This window comes from Lonchura striata, chromosome 18 (genome assembly GCF_046129695.1).
Source record: "Lonchura striata isolate bLonStr1 chromosome 18, bLonStr1.mat, whole genome shotgun sequence".
Classification (NCBI taxonomy): domain Eukaryota; kingdom Metazoa; phylum Chordata; class Aves; order Passeriformes; family Estrildidae; genus Lonchura; species Lonchura striata.
The window spans coordinates 7,968,204-7,990,276 of NC_134620.1; the positions used below are offsets into that span (position 1 = coordinate 7,968,204).

Sequence of the window (22,073 nt, forward strand, 5' to 3'; positions counted from 1 at the left end):
CTGTACCATTTGCCTGGCTACACCTCTGAACTATTAAAATGAAAACATGACACATTAAGGTAGAATCCCACTTTACTTTTGCCAGTATCAACTTCAATGATGGCTCTAAACATGTCACCAGCACTTCCTGGCCTGACAAGGTTACTTTAAACAAATACCTTAGTAAAATACAGAAGTCATCTAGAGGAAAACTCATCTCAGCTGAATCTTTCAAGATTCCAGCTTATGGGCAGGTGGATGTTATTTACCACTTTGGATAGGAGTCAGAGCAGTGCTGAACACCAGCTTCAAGAATACCAAGTTGTTTAGTGTCCAGCTTCTGCAAGTACCCACCAAGCAAAATGATGAGAAAGGAAGAAGGAAGCAAAGAAACCAAAGGTACAACTTTAGAGTTCCCTGCACTTCCCTGGGTTAGCTCAGCTTGACAGAGGCCATATTCCCAGTCTAACTGGAGTAGCAGGCAGGCCTAAGGAGCAACATCTTATGAGCACAAGTCCCATACCAGCCAGAGCTAAGGAAAAGACAAGAAACCTCTTAGCCCATCCAGCCCTCTGCACATCTACACACACTTCTCTCCTGCTGAAGTGTACACCTAATGGTACTCCCAAGTTAGAGATCTCCTTCAAGCCACAGCTTGTTTGAGTGGGCTGGAAATACATTCTCAGCTGACAGCTCCCCACTTGGCAGCTACAGGGCAACCCCAGATCTCATGGATGGAAACTGCACAGAGAACAAATCCTCAGCACAAGGGAAAGAAAACATGAGGTCTCTCAAGGGTCTCCAAGATGCCAGGCTGGTTCGAGAAGTTCAGAAGATACCTATGAGATCTTTATTGCGACGATCCATGGAAAGGTTTCTCAGGGCAATGGACACAGCCCTCACGACCTTGTCCGAGTCGGACTGGAGCAGCTCCACGAGCACCGGCAGCCCCCTCTCCTTCCGCACCGTCGCACGGATGTACGTGGACCACTGGTTGGGACACACAAGGGGAAAGAAACAACTTTAACTATTGTGAGTTCATACACCTGCTCTTTCCTTGCCCCTGGCATTTCCTTCAGTGCTGTAATCTATTTTTTTCACTGCAAAGACCACTTAGGTTGTGCGTGCTGATCCCATTGCCTTAATCCTTCATTCAAGTTCACCAAGAACCAAGGAAGAAAGGGTGCATGAGTTCATGCTATAGCTTCTGGGGAAAGAGGGCAGGAACAGAAGGAAGGAGCATCATCTGCCAGCATCTGTTCTGTACACACCTTCGTGTGGAAACACATCCCTCTGGATTAAGAAAAAAGAGGTCACTTGGAAGAAACAGTAAAGCATCTAAAGTATCTGTTATCTTGCTCCTCCTCCAATTTCATGGTTTTATTCTGTTTCATGATTGTTTTTCAAACAAGCCTGTATTATTTAAAATAAGCTGCACTCAAGGCAGCTGTGAAACACCACCCTGTCAACCCTCAGGCTGCTATCAGTCCCACTTTGCTGAACAGTTCTAGAAGTGATCAGGCAAATCTTTGAGAGAACTGCCTTACCAGCACTGGGGATGCTTCACAGAGGGCATTAGAGGACACTCTGGAGTGCAGTTTCCTCAGCAAACTGTCAATCCAACAAATTAAGTATTCAGAATGCATAACTATCTAATACTAGGCTTTTCTGAATGGACAAAGCAATGCTTAAGGGCTGAAGTGGTGGCACTGAGCATAGTTCCACTACATAAACATCAGCAGCTCAGAAGACATAAAACATCTCCAACAAGCAAATGGAAATAATTTCCTTGACATTCCCACCTCCTTTCTTTTTAAAGGAGATACAAATGTACACAGTAACAGCGCACCTACAATGGGACATGCTCTTATTCTTTCCTTGCACAAAGGAAGCAAAAAAGAATGAAGACTGCACTCACTGTCCAGTTGCCAGCACTAAGGTTCTGCAAAGCTCCTGCTGCAGCTTCAAGAGTGTTGAAGTTCTGACTTTCAGTGAGGATGGAGAGGTATAGTCGGACCACATCTGGCTGGTACAGTAATTCAAAGCCTGCAGGTGGGGCAAGAGAACACAAGTAAGAGAAGCAGAGAACACAATGTATAAACACATACCCCTATTTAATAACACAAGAGAACAATCAAGTGAAAGCTGTGACAACACAGAAAGAAGAGCTTCTGCCATGTCCAAGACATTCTATCCACAGTTGTTGGAAATGGTGGAGACAGCAACTCATGCAGAGAAATGTTCACCTGGGTTGCAGGTCACTTTGCTTAAGGTTAACAATTCTTTCTGGAATCTGTGCCATGCTATAAACTGCATAGCATGCAGGTAATGACAAGGTGACAAGAGACAATTTTTGCCTGCAACAATTAATGCTTTGCATCTCTAGACTGGGCTGCAAATTCACCTTGCACTCCTGTCCTTGTTCAAATCTCTCTCAATACTTTTAGAGACACAAAGAGCAGGGCCAGAGTGAGCCACACCACCCTGTCAGCCATTCCTGCACACACCTAGGGGATGGAAGGAAGAGGCAGGATGCCAAAGTGACCAGAACCCCAGGTGTTGAGTGGCAAGCAGGAACATTGACTCTAGTTCAAATATTCAGCACAGAAATATGCTAGCATTGTCCCACACTGGGAGACTGTGACAGCCACATCTGTTCACTGCAGATCCCCAGAGTCACTGTATCAGCTGTGCAGTTTCAGCATGACAGGAGTGAGAGCTATTCCCAGCTCTGCCAAGGATTTCCTTTTGTGATGCTGAAAAACTGACAGTGCCATCGTGTCCCGACTTCCTCATCCACAGGATTAGGATTTATGCATCTACCCATCTTAAAAGGCTCTTAGGCAAGAACTCCATCACTCCAAATTGCTGAACAATTTGAAGCAATTTTTATCTATCTTCCTTCACTAAGTGTAGCATGACACATTGCATCAATAAGGGCGGAGTATGCCAAGCATCTGCTTAAAGGACAGCCCAGACAAACTGTATCAAAGTGCTGTTCAGGTTATGTGAACAAAAAACTAAACCTGTAAATTGCCTCAGTTAGTGCACAAGGACTAGCATGCTCTGGTCAACGTGACTCCTCTGCAGTCATTGTAGCTGGTCTGGTGGCCTTTGGGATGTTTGCAGTAAGTAAGCATTAGGTAATGCAGCAAGCATTACCTAGGAGAAGATTTCTAAAAAATCATGACATCAAAGAAAGCATAAAGGTGTGAAGAAGCCTGGGCAAAGAAGCAATTTCAAGCTTGTTTTGAGCAAAATTATTTTTATTATTTGTACAAATGAAAAGAATATTCTTCACACAACAAGATGCTGTCCTAGAATTATAGCATAATTCAAAGCAAGTTTTCCACTAGTAAGACAGGAAACCTCCAAACACAAATCACTTCCTCTCTTCAGCACTTTCTCTTCAAAATCACTCATCTCTCATACACACATCACAGATTATCATATTTTAGACAACTTCAAGCAATGCTGTCCTATCCATTTTTTTCCTTCCATGTTGCTAAAGGTTTCCTGAAATAAAAGCCTTGATTTTAAATGAAAGTATTTCTCCATATCCTTCATATGGCTGTACAGCTTTTTGAGTCAAGATCTCAGAACTCAGCCCTCTAAACCCTGTAACACTGATAACACTATCAATGAACACAAGCTGTGTTAACCCCCTGCCTGTACAGCAGGTACTGAAAGCAAGCAAAAACCATCAGCCAAGGTTTGTTCCATACCAAAAATCCAATCTATGCATGAGGATCCATGAGGATCCATGTACTGGTTCATAGTTTCCATGCTCAGCTTCTCATGTACATCCCAGCACGCCCGGATCCTTCTCCAGTGACCGGACACTGAACCTGCTCCACGTCTGTGCCTCGTTTTAATGCCACCACTTGCCTGCTACACATGACACCCTACAGATATGTGCAAGCTGCAACAGATGGCAACCCCCAAAGGCATCCTGCCAATCCATACCACTGACTTCCCTCTTCTTGAGTGTTCTCCCCTTGCACTGGGATCATTGCCCTCTGTATTGAATGCTGAGGAAAAACTGTCATTACTTAAGCCATGAAGCATGAACAGTTGTACAGCTTTTCTCCATTCCTTAAATAAGTCTGTGATTATCTGACTCCAATACGACCTTCATATCACCCTTTTCCCTTGCCACTTTGCAAGGTGAATTGGCAACCGGAGAACTTCTCAAGAAAAAACACTGCTGATAAGGGCCTGGTGTTCCTTTCCTGAACACTAATACTTAAAAATCTCTTAGGATAGTCTACTGGAATTTTGACACGGTTATCTTTTAAGGAAGCTTTGCTGAAATGTAAATCAGATCAGCAGAAGAGATGAAGGCAGGTTCATTAACAGATAATATTAATACAGAACATTTTCTGCTTCTATATCTGAGCTCAGTCTTGCCTGTGGTTCAACAGGATGCAATTGTTCAGCCAGTCTTCTGTTTATAAGTACTCAGTTTTAATTTTGGCACCCTTGGAAATAACCCCACTGTTACTCTGTCCTGTTATTTAAATGCAGTCTGTGACGTGCCCTTTCTGTCAGTCTGTATGTTCCTTTTTTGACTGGACACACTTCCTTCCTCAGCACCTTGCTGTGTGTGAATGCTGAGAGGCTCCAACCCCCTCACCTCTGCTCTCCTCCTGTGGCCACAGCTGCATTCCAGTCACGCACCTCTCACCCACTCTCTGTCATTACCTCTCTCCATGCATGAAAGCATCTCCTTTTTCCTACTTACTACTGTAAGAGCATCTCAAAAATGCCTTCGCCTTCTCTCTTCAATAATGCACAGCATTTTCTCTAGCAACCACCAGTACTCTTCCTGCTTGGGGGCCTAACTCCTTTGCAGGTGGTGGATGATTCCCACCTCACTCCACACCCTCCCCTTTTCAACTACATTTATGCCTCTGCCCTACTGGCATCTGTCTCACCCAGAGCCAGCGAGTGCTACTCACCATGCATAGCTCTGTCCTCCCTCCTGCCTCCCCTGCTCTCTCCCAGCACTGCAGCTCTTCTGGGTCAGCCTGGGTATGCCAGGGAAAAACAGCAGCAGTTTCTCAAGCCAAGTGCCAAGAATTCCCCTCATGGAGGCTGCTCATTAGCAGGGATGAGAAACTAATAACGAGAAAGTTGCTGCTACACTGGAGGGTTTTCCCTCTCTAACAGCAAGCTGACACTTTTCATAAGCATTATAGTGCCTTAAAAAGAAACAAACAAGTTTTAGATTTTCTCCATCTGCCTCCTGTCCTAATGAATCCAGCTCTGCTATTTATAGGATGCAATTTGTCTGAATTATTATGAATTTCCTTCCAGTGTTGCATGAAGGCCTTGTACATTTTTCCATGAAGCACTTCAAGCACGTTCCTGGGAAGGACAGCTGGTCTCACCTCCATTAAGCACTTGCTTCTTTTCAAAACTGATTTCCTTAATTTCAATATCATCTTAATTATTTTTTCAGGTAATGCTACTTTTAGGCAATATACAGCTAACTCCTTACACCCATTTAAAAATGGATAGAAGAAATGAGAAAAGAGGGTCATTAGTGATAGAGAATACATCAAACAATAAAAACATCCACTGTTTTTCTTTTTTCTTTAAAAAGCTGTTTTAATTATAGCCCAGATTTAGCACTGCCCTTAAAAAGATAATCTTCCTGGAATAAATGAGATTTTTCCATTGGTTATGGATTTGTGCTGAGTTGCAATCTACACTGTTTCCTCCTGGAAAAGCATGAAGATAAGTAATTTATTGCTTCTTTCACTGCAGAAAGCAAAGTAAACAAGTTCACTGTATTAGTTTTTGGCTTCCAGAGAAATGCCTTGGACACTCATGTCACTGTGAGCATCAGACCTTTTGCAGTGTTTAAGCATTCCCCCAGCTAACAACCAGAAGAATGTGTCATAGAGGACTCTCTTCCATATTAGAGTCATCTCCGACACACTGCAGTCTCATCTTTCTAAGAAATAGGAAGATGAGCTTTTCTGCAGCAGATCTGCTCAGAATTGGCAAACAAGACTAGTTCTGTGTGAAGTTCACATTACCAGGATGTGGCAAGTAGATTATTTGCCCACAGAACAGTGACAGCACGGACAGCAATTTGAATCCTGAATGGAAAACACCTGAGGAATTAGCTGGGGCTGATTAGCCATCTCCATCCCTTCAGCCCTCAGTCCCCGTGCTGAGAATGATGCAGCAGCTCCTGGATTATCTCCTCCACAAAACTATTTGCTTTCATCTTGGCAATGCTGATCCTGTGCCTATACTTAGCTACATTCTGGCAATAACATAAGATACTGCACCAGGTGCCTATCTCTGATACACTCGCTTAATCCCAAATTCAGACAACTCTCTTTGGAACAAGGCTGCCAAATCTATTCCCCTTCACCACCCATTCCATTTAGGATTTATTCTCCCACCACAGGCATGGGAAATTATACACATGTGGATGCTGGACTGATGAGGAATCTCCTGCTGCTGAGCAGAAATACACTGCTTAATCTTCTATCCACACGAAACCTCTGGACTGATGCTTAAAACAACTGTCAAGTTTCATAGGAAGCTGGAAGGCTCTGGTAACACTGTAAAAAAAAACCTGAGCGACTCCTAAACTGTGTCTGTGTGTGTGTCCGTGGAATCACTGAAGTGAACTCTGACAGCACACTCCTGCTGTGTGCAGACCCATTTCCCCCTTTGTTTCCCGGCAGAAGGAAGCTGCAGCAGCGCCTGGACGCCTTTTGGGCTGCCGCTACCGCAGCGGGTGCACGCCCGCCCCGCGGGTGCCGGCCCCGGGCGCTCCGCGGCCGCTGCGCTCGGCCTGAGCTGCGCTCGCAGCGCCGGCAGATGGAGCGAGAGGAGCCCGCACCGCACCTCCTCCGCAAGGTCACCTGGAAACAGGCTGCGCAGTGAAAAAGCGTCGCCCTCGGCAACCAGGAGGCTACCAGCCAAAAGCCAAAAACAAAAGGAAAAAGAAAAAAAAAGAGAGTAAACAGTCATGACAGTAAAAGAAATGACCACTCAGAATCTGCAGGGAAGAGAAGCTCCGCAGCCCTTGGACTCCTGCCCTCTGCTGACAGCCGGCCGGTACCTCCAGCACAGCCCGCGCAGCTCATTGTCTGCAAGGTCTAAACCAGGGCTCAGGAAGTATTTGCTACAAAAATGTTTTCAGAACATTTCAGCAGCAGATCAGTCCTGCAGTTCAACTCTCCCCTTCCAGGAACCCCTCACCCCACAGCGGGGTTTTACAGCAGACTACACGAAAAGCCCCATAGAAGGCTGGGGGAGGCAGCTGGTTACTTTTGTAAAAACAGTAATCAGATCCCTAAAAAACCCGATCCATCAGCTCCCTTCCATCTGTACGCTGTGCTTCGGCACCCAGAGCACAGAGCAGCTTGAATGCCAACATAAACTTGCAAGATTCTTCTAATTGAAAGGCTTAGCAGTAGCGTGAACGCAGACAGCTCCAGCAGAGCCAAACGCTTGGCATGACTGCCCGAGAATGCAGCTCGATGCAGATACATGCAGAATACTGAGTGTCACACAGCAGAGGCACAGCAAACTCTGCAACGAATGAAGTAATGGGTGGAAAGTTCTGAACAGTCCCTGTGGCTTTCACTTCAAGGTGCAGCACAAGTCAGGACAGGTACTGAGCTTACTGCAGAGACTGAATCACAAATGCAGCATCAACCACTGAGCAGCAGCTCTGAAGACAGACAGAACAGCCTTTGAACAGTATTGAAAAGAACAACCAGAATAATGTGGGACACACGAGACTCGAATCAGGCTTGAGGGAATGTTTAAGAAGAGTTTTCTATATAGGAAATGAACACCACACTGTGTGACCTTTCTAAAATGATGTAAACTCTTCCCAGCTTATCACATCTCCCACAATAACAATAGCACAGGCACACTACTCCAAAAGGGAAGCAAACAAATCCCCAGCCCAAAGGATGTAACAGGAATGTTACCAGCACTACCAAGAGTGAGGTATGCAAAAAACAACACAGGGAGCTAGGGTGACTGCAGGGAAGACAGAAAGGCAGACTGGAAAGGAAATGTTGGAGGGCAAGGCAGTGCAAGAAAAAGAAAGGTTGCCTGGGAAAGCAAACTGTCTTTTGCTATTTCTATTATTCTTTACATTTCCTAAGCTCCACAAGCTGTCATCAAAGTACCTTTTTAGAGAGTGTGATTGTACAAGGTGGGTTACATCCCACTTCATATCCAAAGAATATGCAATTCAACAAAGAGGTGTCTCAATCAAACACAACCCACTTTGACCTTGTATGAGTTCTAGCACTTCTGTTTTCTGTGACCACACATTTTAGAGCTAATGCAGTTTTCTCTTTCCAAAGGACCTGCAAGCACCATTTCTCCCAACAGCATTTGACACACTGCCCAATACAAAGTCTTTTTCCAAACATGTGCAGCTGAGTCTCCTGGCAACTGGAGATGTTCCATTAACAGCCTTTTCTCCTCACTAATCAGTGGCAAAGGCTCTGGAGGACCAATACTTAATAAGAATCTCGAAGCTGCCAGTAGCAGCTTTGCCATTACTAGTGCTGCAGATAACTGGAGCACTACCCAAGCTACCAGTTCCAAAGGGGATTGCTCTGTCCCACGGGGCTGTCACCAAAGCACAGGGAATCCCCAGCAGCCAGGCTGGTGCAGGGATGGGAGAGCTGCTAAAGGTCTGCTCCTGCAGGGAGAGGAGACACGTGGGTGAACTGCAGCACATTTAAGCATTTCTAGGTCACCTTTGGCAATGTTTTTTTGTCTGCTTTTGAGAAACACCATTGTTACAAGCAACAATGCTTTGGATTGGAGTTAATGTTAAACCCTTTGGCCACACGATTACAAGGGAGTTCATGTAAATAGCTTCCTTTACCTCAGTCCCAGAAGACTTGCCTCTGACCTTGGGGACTCTCAATACAGTACATGAAATATTAACACTTGCTCTCACACCAGCTTCTCTAATTCAAAGTTATTTTTATTTACTGCACAGTGATAACTGAATGCAGTTTCTTTTAAAGAGAACAGGACAATCATATTATTCCAAAAGCAAACCTGTTTTGAAATGCAGTTTGTATTTAAAAATCAAACATTATATAAAATTTTTTCCGTCTCTCTTGCACACAGAGCAAGCAAGCACTGGAGTCTCCGGGCTGTGAGCTACATACGAAATGCAAACTATTTGGAAGGAGGGGCTCCTCTTTTCCCACCACCAGCTTACCATGGTGTTTGCAAGCCCCCAGAATGCAGCCCAGGCCCTGCATGGCCACTGCAACATCTCAAAGTGGGACTTGGTTCAAAATCCTGGCTCACATACGTGAGTGAGTACGAAACTAATTTGCATCAAAGGTCTGCCAGCTCTGCAGGGTTTCACAGTGTGACACTGCCAGCTGTGCTGGGGTATGGAATTTCTGGCAGCTCAGGCACACCCGGGGCTCTGAGCTAGGGATGAACACTCTCTGGCCTGGAGAAAGGCTGTGTCTAGAGGAGTCTCTCTTACTGGTTGCCCCTACTCTTGCCTCAAACACTAGAGTGTTTTAAAACAAAAGACTGATTATGGTTATCAGGCTGGTGATCTCACTGACAGCAGATCAATATGCCAAGGGAGCAGCAGTGCTCCTAGATGTGAGCAATCCTGCCTGCTCCCTTCAGGGAAGCTCCTTCCTGAAGCTTCCTGGCTGGGCTCACATGTCTGACAGCTGACACCGAAAGGAGCTGGGCACCGTGATGATGTGCACTGCACTGGGGACTTCTTGAACAGACACCAACCCAGCCCATGCATACAGGATCAATATCAAGCATGTCATTGATCACGTTATGTTTCCCTGGGAGGGAAAACCTGAATTTCCAGATGCTGTCTGCTACATCACAGGGATATTTGAACAACAGTGACAAGGTCAAACACCCATGCTTATTCTTTTAGATCTCAGTGCTGCTGCTGTTCCTACTGGCCATGGGTGCTTCTGATATGTCTGCTCCTGTCTCTTCGAGGGTCCAGAATTACATGACTGACTGGTTTTCTTTCTCCTTTCTGAAAGGACCCAGATGGCAGTGCTTGGTGACTGCCCACATGCCCGGAGGGGTGTCTCCTTGCTCGTGTCACCAAACAGCTCTTTGTTGTCACTCCTCCTTTTTAGCCAGTGAAAGCAATTCCAAGGACTGCACAATCCTCTCCAGAAAGGATAACACTGCCCAGCCTGCCTGCCTTATCTGGCTCCTGGTGCCTGGGTCAGTGACACCAGTAGAAAATGTGGAGAGGCTCAGGAACTGTCACCTTACTGATCTCAGAGCTGCAAACTCCAGACAAAAATATGTGGGGATGCCACAATAATCCAAACCCATAACATTGCCCAGGATCACTTCCTAACTGCAGCTCTGGAAAGATGCAGTAACGAGGTGTCACTACAGAATGCCTCATCTGGGTACACGCAGGTGGGAAGTGGCCCTTCCTTCCTAAGGGGAATCTCTAGGCCTGAACATGCTTACTCTCTGCCTTGGTACAGCTTGAATCCACTGCTTTTTAGAGCATACTGCAAACCTTTTCCATTTAGCTAAGCTTTCCCAAAAGAACAAAATAAATAAAAAGATGGCTGGCAAAGCTAATGGAGATTGGGAACATGAAGAAAATTATTACTTTCCATATTAAGCAAATGTGTTTTTTCAACTGTGCATTCACATATTCATGCCAGAACATGTGTGTTTTCTGGGACTTTTCCTTGAACTGAAACAACCAAATGCAGACAAAAACAACCTTCACCTACAGCTTCGAAAGCACAACACAGCTTTCTGATCACAGCTGCCATGTGGTGCAGCTGAAGAGACTCTTTTCACTGCCATTACTAGTGCAGGTGCCTAATTGTCTAGCCCAACCATCAGCAGGTTTGAGCTTAGTGTATAAAATGTGTTTATTAAACAGAGAGATACAGAGTAATTCTCTGAAGGAAACCCATTTAAAAAAAAATTACACCACAGCTATGTCTAGTAGTAAAATACAATGTATTGCTGTTACTACCTTATCAACAAGTCCAAGAGCATCGTAACAGGAAAATGTCTCAGAACTACAGTCATCACTGAAAATCAACAGCACTGTTAAGGGATTCCTTCCTTTACCTTGTGGCTGCCTGAGCCTACCATTTTCTTTCCTCTGGTCTTCAGTGTGTGTTTAACCAAGGATCATGTGTTCCAAATTGCCCTTTTTTGGCCTCAAGCCCCTGTAAAACTCAGCTTTGCAGTTCCAGATGCCAATCAGCTGCTCTTACTCTGGGAGGCTAATGAGCTTTTAGCTTCCTCCCAGCTCAGTAGAAACCTGTCTGCAGAGAAAAACTTACTGCAAAAGGAGTCGTGCTTTAGTCCTTGGCTCCAGATGCCACCTAAACATATTTATTTTATTAAAAAGATTCTGACTTTATTTAGAACTGTTGAGATACTGAACAGCTTTGTAAAATTTCTGTCATAAAATGCCAGCAAGTAGAGAAGCATAGCAAAGGGAAGAAACACTCCAGCAGACAGCTGCATGAAAAAATAAAAACACTACATGGTAATGCAGATTTAGCTGAAATATCTACATGCCCTCTGACATTCAGTACTGAGGTATGCAAGAAAGGTAGAAAACAAACAGAAAACAGGTAAGAAAACAGCTTTTTTACCTCTGCAGATCTCTAAGTATCTTCTTTCCTGTCTTCAAGACGGTGTATGAAACATGCTAGACCATGAGGCCAGGTATGGTCCCACCAAGTGCCCTCCCCTCCCCTATGAGAGACCAGTCACAGAAGCCCAGTAGCCCAAAGCTGGTGAGGGGCTGTGGAGTGGGGGAGAGGCTCTGCAGGGCAGAGCTGTGGGTCCAGCACCATGTGGAAGCAGCACCTGGAGCGCAGAGGTGGGAGGAGGCTCCGCAGAGCCGGCAGCCAAGGGAAGGGGTGGCTGCAGTCCTGGAGCCAGGCTGGGCTCAGGGTGCTGTGCCTGCACACAGCAGCCACACTCCTCCAGACCTCCACAGATGCTGCTTCCACCAGGTCTGTGGGGAGCCGAGGTGTGGGAGGACCCACAGCACGTTCTGTGGTCAGCCCTTCTGTGCTGTTACACACTGGGCTGATGGCACCAAAACCAACCCGCAAGGCAAACCCACATCCCCCATTACTCAGGAATTTACAGAAACAGATTACTCTGTTAGATGTGGTACTTAAGGGGCTTCCACTGACTGTGCTTCAAAACATTCCTGCTACTGAGGGAGCTTCTGCTTGGGTTTGAAAGCCCACAGGGTCCTGACAAGCACTTGGGTGGATCAGAGCTGGAGCTGCGACAGGCAAGGATAGACTGGCAGCATTTCCACTCAGGCTGGCACCTGTCAGGTTCTCCCCTTCGCAGCACGTCTGGGTTTTATCTTCAGTGTCAAGGGAAAAACAACATCAAGAAAAAACCCCAAATCTTCCAGAGCTCATGCACAATCAAATATGCTTAGAAGCCAAAGTGAAAGCTTCTTTCTGGGTTACTCATGCTTCACCGAGTCCTCCTATACTTCCACTGCTCATCATGACTTTTATATAAAGTTTCATAAATGGTCATAAGCCATTACACAGGTATTTGGTTATTCATATAATTTCAGCTGCTGGTTAGAGGACTGTCTGCTTAAGGCAGTGAAGGGCCGCAGAACTCCAAAGCTTGAATTCCTCAAATAAGGCAGAATAAATTTTTCTATTCTCCAGTGGATATACCCTCACAGAAACATCAAACATCTCAAAATACATCCTAGTAAGAAAGAAATATTTGGATATAAACAACTAATCTTTTCTGGGGGAAGCTTAGCAGAATCCAAGCTGAGCAGAGGCTACCAGGTCCAGTCTCAGCCTGCAAAAATGAAAGGTCAGTGGTTCCTAATCACTGGGACCGAAGCCTGTTTGGTTCATTAAAAGCAAAGTCCTGCAATCCTGCCTTTATAAGCACTTTGTAAGCAACTGACATATGGAAAGACTCCCCCACGTTAATAAATAATTTATTGTATGCCAACCCAAACACTTTCTCCAATCCTGTTTGTGTCCTGAAATTGCTAATTAGTTCCTGCTCCAGCTTCCAAACTCAAAAGTGTGTTCCAATTCCTCTCTCTGTTTCATGAAAGCTGCCACATGCACCCAAAGGCAGCCCAGTGCCTCTAATCTGTCTCAATTACAGTCACTGTGCTGCTGTCAGGCAAGTATCTCCCAAGCATCCAAGAAAAAGAATTTGATGTTTTCAATGTCAAATGAATGTCAGGCTAGAGTGGAAGCAGCACAAAAGGTTTTCCTTAACTTCTCTAATAAAAAAATGGACCTCGCAGCCTAGTTTTTTAAAGGTACCATATTTGGATACTTAATTCTCATGGATTTCAGTGTAAGCTAGAAACATTAATGCTTCAAAGAACCGAGATTCTGCACTCATCCTCAAAGCACTGTATCCAGGCAGGAATTACAGATGATGAGAGACAAGAGAAGATGCTGCTGCTCCTCCCTCATTTAAACTGGGACACACTGGAACATACCAGATCAAAGTACTAAATGAACAGGTAGTCTCACTCTTCCTGCCAACCATCCTCTGCAGCTTTCTGGAAAACCAGGGAAGTTTCTATTAAATGTAAACCCACCTGCTGTTCAGTGCACTGCTCAAATATTGGATAATCACAGGCAGAACTGACACAAAACCAGCTCTGCCTTCAGAATAATAGATTTCCTGGAAACACAGATCTTCCTGTAAAACTTTAAAAGCTGGACTTTAAAATGTGAGGTAACAACATGATCTGGAGAGAAGTAGCTTCCTGAAGCCTTAGCTGGCTAAACACAAAACACAATCACAAATAAATCTATTTGCAAATTAAAAAGAAAGAGACTGGGACCCTAGTGTGTAGCAACGAATGAGATACTTTGCTGCAATGAACAGAGGGAACACAGCGACATTTTTCAAAAGGAAAAGGGGAACATTACACAGCATCAAACTGCAGCCTGCCCAATATTCACCACCCTACAGCAGTGCCCTGCACTCATAAAGCAGCAAAAAATCATGAGAACTTCTACAACAAAGCCAGAGCAGCCACTACCACAAAGCAACTCTGACAGCTTCTTTGAAACCACTTCATCACCTTTAAAACAGTGAAAAGATCCCAACCCAGCAGCCACTTTGTCTAGCAGTGTTCAATTTCAATGCAGCTTTCTTATGATAATATTATGCAATTAAAAATTGAGCTTAAAATTACCCATGTAAAAGATTCTAAGCAGAAGCTGACATTTACTGTGGAGGTTGTTCATGCCTATAGAAAACTCTGAAAAGGTCAGTATAAATGTAAATAAGGAGAGATACTTCCCCAGGAGTATAGAAATTTCCATCATGTTAGGCCCTATACCCATTTCTCCATGTAAGGCAATGTTATGAATGCCCTGATGGATTTTCATGGACCATATGAGTCCAGAGCTTGATCTAGAAATAGGTCTTCAAACTTCAGTGAAACTACAGGCAGAAAATTTTCAGTGTTTTAGGGAAAGTAGGATCCAGCCACCCAGAAAACTGCCAATGCAGTTTACTGTCCACGCGTTTAACCTCAGCAGTGTTTTCAGCAAACAGGGATGTTAGATTTGGAAGGGACATGCTTGTTAGAATTCAGCTATTAAGCAAAACCTTGCAGAACTGCCCAAATCCAAGTCACACATGCATTCCCCAAGTCTTACATTTTGGACACTATCACTAACCTGAAATACTCTCCCAGGAGCAGCGCTCGTATAATTGAATAAATGGGATTAGGTCTCATGCTCCTGACACCCCCAGTTTCTCATTCCTTGAGAAATTCTGAACACACTGCCAAGATCACAACACCTCAGTCTTTCTTCCCACTTCTCTCTTCTCTCACACATCTGCAGGTTGCCTTGTGTGCTCTCTAGTTTTATTACTCAATGTGAAAAGTAGCCCCAAAAGGGAAGAGGGAAACCTGCATCTGCAAGGAACGTAAACTTCCAATCTCCTGAGTGTTTAAAGGTCACTGGGGACACTCCAGGTAAGGCAGATCCTTTCTCTAGACTGTCCTCTTGCCCCCCTCACACTCTGAATGAGTCTTTGGAGATGTTTTTCTTGCTCATTATTTTTAAGCTCTCAGCAGGATAAGATGCAATTATATGCTCCATCGTGATTACAGATCTGCTGGTTGTGATTTTGAAGTCTCAAAACAAAAGTCATTAGATTAAATGTTCCTCCTGGCTTTGTAAGAGAAGGACAAGAAGAACTGACATCTCTAGATGGAGTGGGCTTGCTAGCATGAGCAAGGTAGGAAGATACTGCTTTAATAATCAGGAAATCTCATCTCTGTTCCCAGCTGTGCCACTGAAATGTCCTCTGACTGAACAACTCACTTCAGCAGTGGTACCCTCTTTCCCTCCCCACATGAGTTCAGTCTTGCTTTTATCTAGAGCTGGCCTGCTCAAGTGGACTGTCCCAGTGTGCTGGTACTTACTCTTTACTGAGGTTACTGGTAAAAAACACCACAAAGTTGCTCTAGACATCTCTGACAAAAGCAACAGGATTTTTAGTAAATAGATGGCAAGGTGTGCAAAACAAAAATGAACTGGGCACGAGGTGCAAGGATGCTCTCCACATTGCCTCCTTCCAGATCTGCCTGAACCAGGATCTATTCCTGTACAAGTAACATTTCACGCTATTACAGACTTCCAATTTTCCCTGTGATCAAGACGTTGAAAATTCAGGGCTGAAACTAATGGTCTGTGAGACCGAAATAAAAATGCTCTCCTTTCTACCACATACTGATCAACATTCTCACTGATCATCTGGAAATGCCTGGGTCAGCAATCAAGCTCTCAGTGGGTTCAGAGCAACCAGCAGCTGGATTGACATTGCTTTCTAAACCATGCAGAGGTAAGGTTCCCCCCACCTCTAGCTGACAGGTAAATTTAAGTGACTGCTTTACTATGTAAAATGCCTCCCTCTCAGTTCAAGGTCATTTTTCTTCAATCCACAGTTAGAGGTATATGGCACATTAAGTCCTGTAATTCCCCTGTCATGGTGGAAAAGGGGGGCAGCTTTTAAGCCTGTGCAGAGCACTTGGGGTTACAGAAATAAATATGGCTTTACATAGAAGCTTTCACATTCAAGATATCTCACAGTGGTTTACAAAGTAATGAGTCAGATAATAGGGTTGCAGCAGCTGTGCAGGTACACTCAATGGAAATTAATGCTGCAAAACCAGAAGTCTTAATTTTTTGATTCTCTTTTTTTGCCCTTCTGCAAAACACAACAGCAGGTTCAGCCCAACTAATGAGCATCAGTGGCTTCTGCAATTTAAAATGCCCAGGTTATTTGACATTCCAGTTTGTTTTAATTTCCAAATTAACTCTGTGATTAAAGCTCTCCATTAACTATAATACTGTTCAAGCAAAAGTGGAAAAAGTGCATGTACCTCCTTGTCTTGGCTGCATTGTAAGGAAGGTCTCCTTGCCTGATCTCTAGTACCACAATTTGCAATTAGTTCAGAATCGCACAACTATCTGATTTTCATTCCCCTTTCTCTCCCCCATCATTAGCTGTTCTAAACAGACCCTCAAAGGCTGATTATCAAGTGTTCTGATGATTCCATGGTTTATTGTGCTGGCACCAGTATATATGTTAAAAAATATTTTATTTGAAACAAGCCATATCTTGAGCTGCAACCCGATACACTCAATTTTGTATATATGCTCCTTTCTCAGGTTCTGTGGGCAAATGGACTTTCTCACTCTCCTCATCTGAGTCACCTAATTCACCAGTTGTAGAGGATTGTTTTGGAAAAATGTGCTGGTTTTATGTAGACATACTTTTCCTGTCTGACTCTCTAATCAGTTAATGAGAGTCACACAGAGCAACTAGGCTGAAAGGGAACATGAGAGGTGAACTGGGCCAGCTTGCTGCTCAAAGCAGGCTCAATGCCAAAATTAGACCAAGCTATCATGCTTTTGTCCAGTCAGGTCTTGTAATCCTTCATGAATTAAAGAACCTTCAAAACCTTTCTGAGGAGCCTGCTCCAATGCCCAATTATGTGGCATTAGCCTCTGTGTCTTTGGGCAGAAGGATACCAGATGGGACAGATGCTTTCAGTGAGACTCGAGTGATGTCTGCCTAGTGCCGAGTTCTGAAAGCACCGAGTCTCCTGGGGCTCTCAGAAATCCACATTCCGGCTACCCCTAAAGCACAGCTTTCAGAACACTCACCTGTAACTACCTTCTTTGCTTCTGCTCACACTACTTCTGGAAATCTGGAGAGGGATTTAAATCAACATTACACCATTTTTCTGCTTCAGCTGTTCTGAAACTTTCTGCAGTTCTCTTAACTTGTCAAGCAGCTTCGTCAGCACAACTTTGCTGCGGTACTTTTGATGGACACCAGAGACAACCGTAACTTCGTGCAATTGATTTTGACATGAAATTTCATCTCTCAATTCTGACAGAAGCTGAGTTCCTCTTCCCTGAGCTTCCTGGCGATACTGGCCAGGACAACTTTCAGATTTGCACCCCTCTTCAAAGGATCGTCTCATTTTTTATGCTTATGCTAAAAGGGAAGGGGGGAACGTGGAGATTTCATTGTTATTATTTCTTAACTGAAACTAAGTGGCACGGCAAAAGCTGACATAATGCAACAGTGATGGATCGGTGCATGGAGTGAGTCTTTCACTGCAGTGACTGAGCCGCAAGACTGAGGCAGCTACAGTTATGAAGGATAAGCACCTTCCCATCAACTCCTGCTTTTATTCCTGGCAGGCTTTCTTGGCACATTCTCATTTTATAAACAGTCCTGGTGCAGCATCTGTATAATGAGCTATGCTCTGTAATAACAAGCACTCTATTTTAGAGTAACAATTAGAATTGCTTGTAGAATAGAAATGCTAAATGGGACATGCAAAACCATACACACAACCTAAAATGTGGGGAGAGAAGAGAATTTGGCATTCTCAGCAGGGAAAACAGTACAGGAAAAGCTGTGAAAATTAAAACATATGATGGCAACTATAGCTTTCCAATATTAACTATTCTTCATCAGAAATATTAGCCAAGTGGAGATGACATGAAAATTCAAGCAGTGGTTGAAGAGTTAAGATGCTGCACTGCCGGAGAGCACACACTCCTATAACCAAAGTAAATGCAGATGGGCAGTAAAACTTACCAAGGTTTCCAGTTATGTACTGGTTTATGTATATACTTTTCTATACAAAGCATCATAAATAATGCAGTTGAACTCAATAAAAAAACACACTAAGTGCAATATGCATATTGAGAGCACAAAACAATTCACAGTATTATGTATTTGCAAAATTCTCTCTACAACACGAAGGTCTCAGACCATTCCCACAGTATCTCATCAGGGGAAACCTCTACCATCCACCTTTAACTGAAATTATAGTTTTATTTTATTTTTTTATCCCTGTACTGCTAGCAACAGTTGGGATACAGCATACTTCACCAGAATTTTGCTGTTTTTACAAATATACCACATACGCTCCATTTGCATTGGTTATCACAGTAGCAGTGAAAACAATAATTATGTTAGTGAAGGTAATTATCCAGCTATTATTTTGGTGAAGTGATTCTTCTAGTGAAGGCAGTGGAAACAGCAGGCTTGTCATTAACAGGTTCACCACAAGCCCAGCAACTGGATGCTATTAACTTGCCTGAGGCCACTTAGAAAGTCAGTAGCAATGCTGGACTGGGAAAATCAGACTCTTCTCCTTCCAGTTGTCTTTAGCTGAAGCTCCAGATCACTCCATCTCCTTATTAGCTGCTGTAATTACCGTGTGCTCTAGTGGAGCTCCTGCTGTTTAGTTTTTTATAGGCTACTTTATTATGCAAGTATATATAGGCTCTTCCTGTTTGAGATGCCTAAATCTCATTTTCTGTGCACTTAAGTTGGCCACAAACTCACATCAAGCTGTAAAAGGAATTTACCACCTGGGATTCCTGTCTTCTGAAGATACTGCTAGTTATTATAGTAGATCTATATCCCTGGGTGTCAACCTTGGGCAAAATGGAGCTGGAAGCTGACTACTGGAGTCTTTTTAGAGTCCCATGAGAGCCACAGGTCAAAGAACCTAAGGTGGGGAGGGAGAATCTTGCCTCCAACTTTCAGCTTTTCCCCTTCATGTGCTAAGGGAGACTAAACATTTGAGAATGCAAAAGAAGGATGAAGAAGAGGAATAGCTTTTGATGTTGATTCACTATTTCCAAGATAACCGAAGTATCTTAGAAGGGAGCCAGTTTTTTCTCATTCAGAAGGAAAAGTCTGAAATTATTCAGAAACAAATCAGTCGTCTTAACTCATGTTGTATGTGACCTCTAGCTGTTAAGACAGAGATAGAAGACAAAGGAAAAATCAGAAGTTCTATAGGCAAACAAATGATAGCTGAGCCAAACAGAGATGGACAGGAACCAACACCTTATGACTTCACAAAGAGTTTCAGCTTCTATAAATACAGAGCTGAAAGGAATTCTTGTATCATTACAATTGCTCCTCCTGCCTCCCTGTCTCAGCAGTTGTTTCCCACTGATTCCTCAGCTTAAACTTCAAAGCTTCATGACCTAAACCAGAAAGACATTCACACTATGAAGTGTCCATGCTGGGGATGGGGAGGTCTTAGTGGCATTTAAATAGCACTAACACAATTTCTTCTCCAGTTTACCTTGGTTCTATATCCTCCATGTAGCAGAACTACTTCAAGTCCCCAACTCAAATCTTCCTGACACAATCTCTCACCTGGGCCATTCACAGCCTAGTTTACTCACACAAACACTGCGCTTTCCCTTAGTCAGCTGCAAGAGCTTTTCTGTTCCACAGATGCCATTTCACCCCTGCCAGGAATCTAGCCTTTCTTATCTGTAAACACAGTTTTTGCCTGGATGTCCCTATGGACGAAGCAAGGGACTGCAAAGCACAGCTCAGGGCTGCGATGTCAGTGTGTTCTCTGAAGCCAGAGCAGCGGTTTGACAAACACGGCAGCAATTACCAGGACGCAAAGCCAGAACTGTTCTTCACATTCCTGAGCAGACAGACAGCACCAGAGCTGGTCCTGTAACCGTCTCAAATTCCTCTTGTATGATTTTGTGGAACAACTGAACTCCACACAGCAGAGCTGTGAGTCTCAGCAGCACTGCTGTACAGTTACTGTACCAGGTTTCAGTCGTATCATTTAGTATTTCTTCCAGAGAAGTATTTTTTTCCTTACAGTCTCTAAAAAAGAATATTGTGGGATAGAACTGCATTACCAAGTGAAAAGAATTAGCGACAGAGACATAACAGTACCCCTGGACCTCCAATTCACATTCCAACAGCATCCCCCAGATATGATTTTTCAAAGCTTTCAGTTTCAACTTTATAAACTTACAATTTATGTTCTACATATTTAAATTTAACAGATGGATAAGGATCACACAAAAGTTTTCACCTGTAGAGCACAGCTCAGCAGGCCAGGAAGCAATTCATGCATGTGTCCACCAGCTCTGAACAAGTAAGAATACTGAACATAGGAATCAGAGAAGATTATGACAAAAAAGGCAGAGGATTCCAGAACTATCAGCAGTCAGCTATGTAAGACTGTGTACACAAGAAAGGAAAAATCCACAGGTGCCTGCTCTGAATTCCTTGAAAATATAGGCAAAAAGAACGTGAATTTAAAGGTACCAGATTAGAGAAAGTTTGGCAAGTGCAGGTTCCATATGGGAATTTTCTGATTCAAAGCAATAAATTTTCTCTGACTCGAAGCACTGGAAGACAGATGAGAAACCTTTCACTGCTTTGTAAATTATGAAAAACACATGGGACTAAAATGAACTCTCGGCTTAGGAAAACAACAGAAATAAGACATACTTAATAATTCTGATCAGAATTCTCAATAATGTGCATGAAATGCTCAAAAGATGTTAATACAGGAACATGTTACTTGCTCTCACAGAGGAGAGCTTCCCAGTCCCTGAATTTCCAGCAGTAGGCACAGGAGGGGTGTGGATGGTGCCATTAATCAATCAGCTCTACTCACTTATTCACAATACAAAAATCAAAATTAATGATGGAAGGGAGCTGGAAAGGGCAGGTGAGTGCTTGAGTCAACTTGTCAAGATTTAAAGAAAGCAAATTAAAACAGCAGTGAAATGCGAACTGCAGCCAATCTTAATTACAAACTAAAGCCAGAGTAAAGTGAAGTTTCTCCCTCCTTCTACTACATGTTGCCTTTAGCTGAAGACAAATTGCTGGCACTTTTGTAATCTACCAAGTTAAAGTCATTACCCTGACAGTGCCAGGAAGTCTAATTTCCTGGAGCAGTAATACAAAGATTTATAAGGGAATTTAAACACTTGCCTTCTGGAATAGAAAATCTATCATCAGCATGAGGCTACCTGGAAAGAGACTGAGAATTTCAGATAATGGAGAAGAAGAAATTCACCTGCTGACAAGTTCATCCAAAATCTCATTCCCTGCCTACATAGGCTGCTGACCAGGGTAAGTGTACACACAAAGCTGAGCTTTCAGATAAATTCAGCTTGTCTTTGATGTCCCCACTGCAACAAAATAGACTTCTTCAATTACAAGCATTTTTAACACTAGTTCAGTATTTCAGCACAACCATCTCCTAAATTTATTCCCATTAAAATGGAATTAAACTTAAGTAATCAAAAAGGAAAAGAGAAATTAGTAAGCAGCCTAATAACTGCTTTCAAGGAGAAAATGAGCTAGCTTATCCACCAGGCTGAAATCTATCTGCATGACTTGTTATGGCTGAAGATTTTCAACTCCCTAATGAGATAAACTGAAATGAGAGCTGAACTTCAACACCCAAAGCTCCACAGGGCAGCTACTGTTCTGCCCTCAGACATACGCACACATAAACAACAAGCCACGAGATTTGCTTAAAGCAGACAGCACAGAGGTCTGGATTTAATTAGGAATAACCTAATGCTGATTCCACATTAAAAAAAAAGAAAAAAAACAACTGTTCTGCTCTTCTGGGCTTTCTCCTCCCATACTCCAGCACTGAGGAACAGAGGTGGACAGTCCAACACCTTCACACAGGGGGATAAAAGTTACAACCCCTGTAATGT

At 43.6% G+C, this 22,073-nt stretch overlaps 1 protein-coding gene across 15 annotated transcripts in view; it reads right to left on the reverse strand.

Annotated features, from left to right (window-relative positions):
* ARVCF (ARVCF delta catenin family member) overlaps positions 1-22,073 on the reverse strand; it is a 248,924-nt gene that overhangs the window by 16,894 nt on the left and 209,957 nt on the right. For all 15 annotated transcript variants that reach the window (XM_021544511.3, XM_021544512.3, XM_021544513.3 and 12 more), the window contains 2 exons: positions 1,898-2,025; positions 819-969 (listed from right to left, as the gene is read on the reverse strand). In XM_021544511.3, coding sequence (XP_021400186.2) covers positions 819-969; positions 1,898-2,025 — 279 coding nt within the window. The remainder of the gene's footprint in view (positions 1-818; positions 970-1,897; positions 2,026-22,073) is intronic.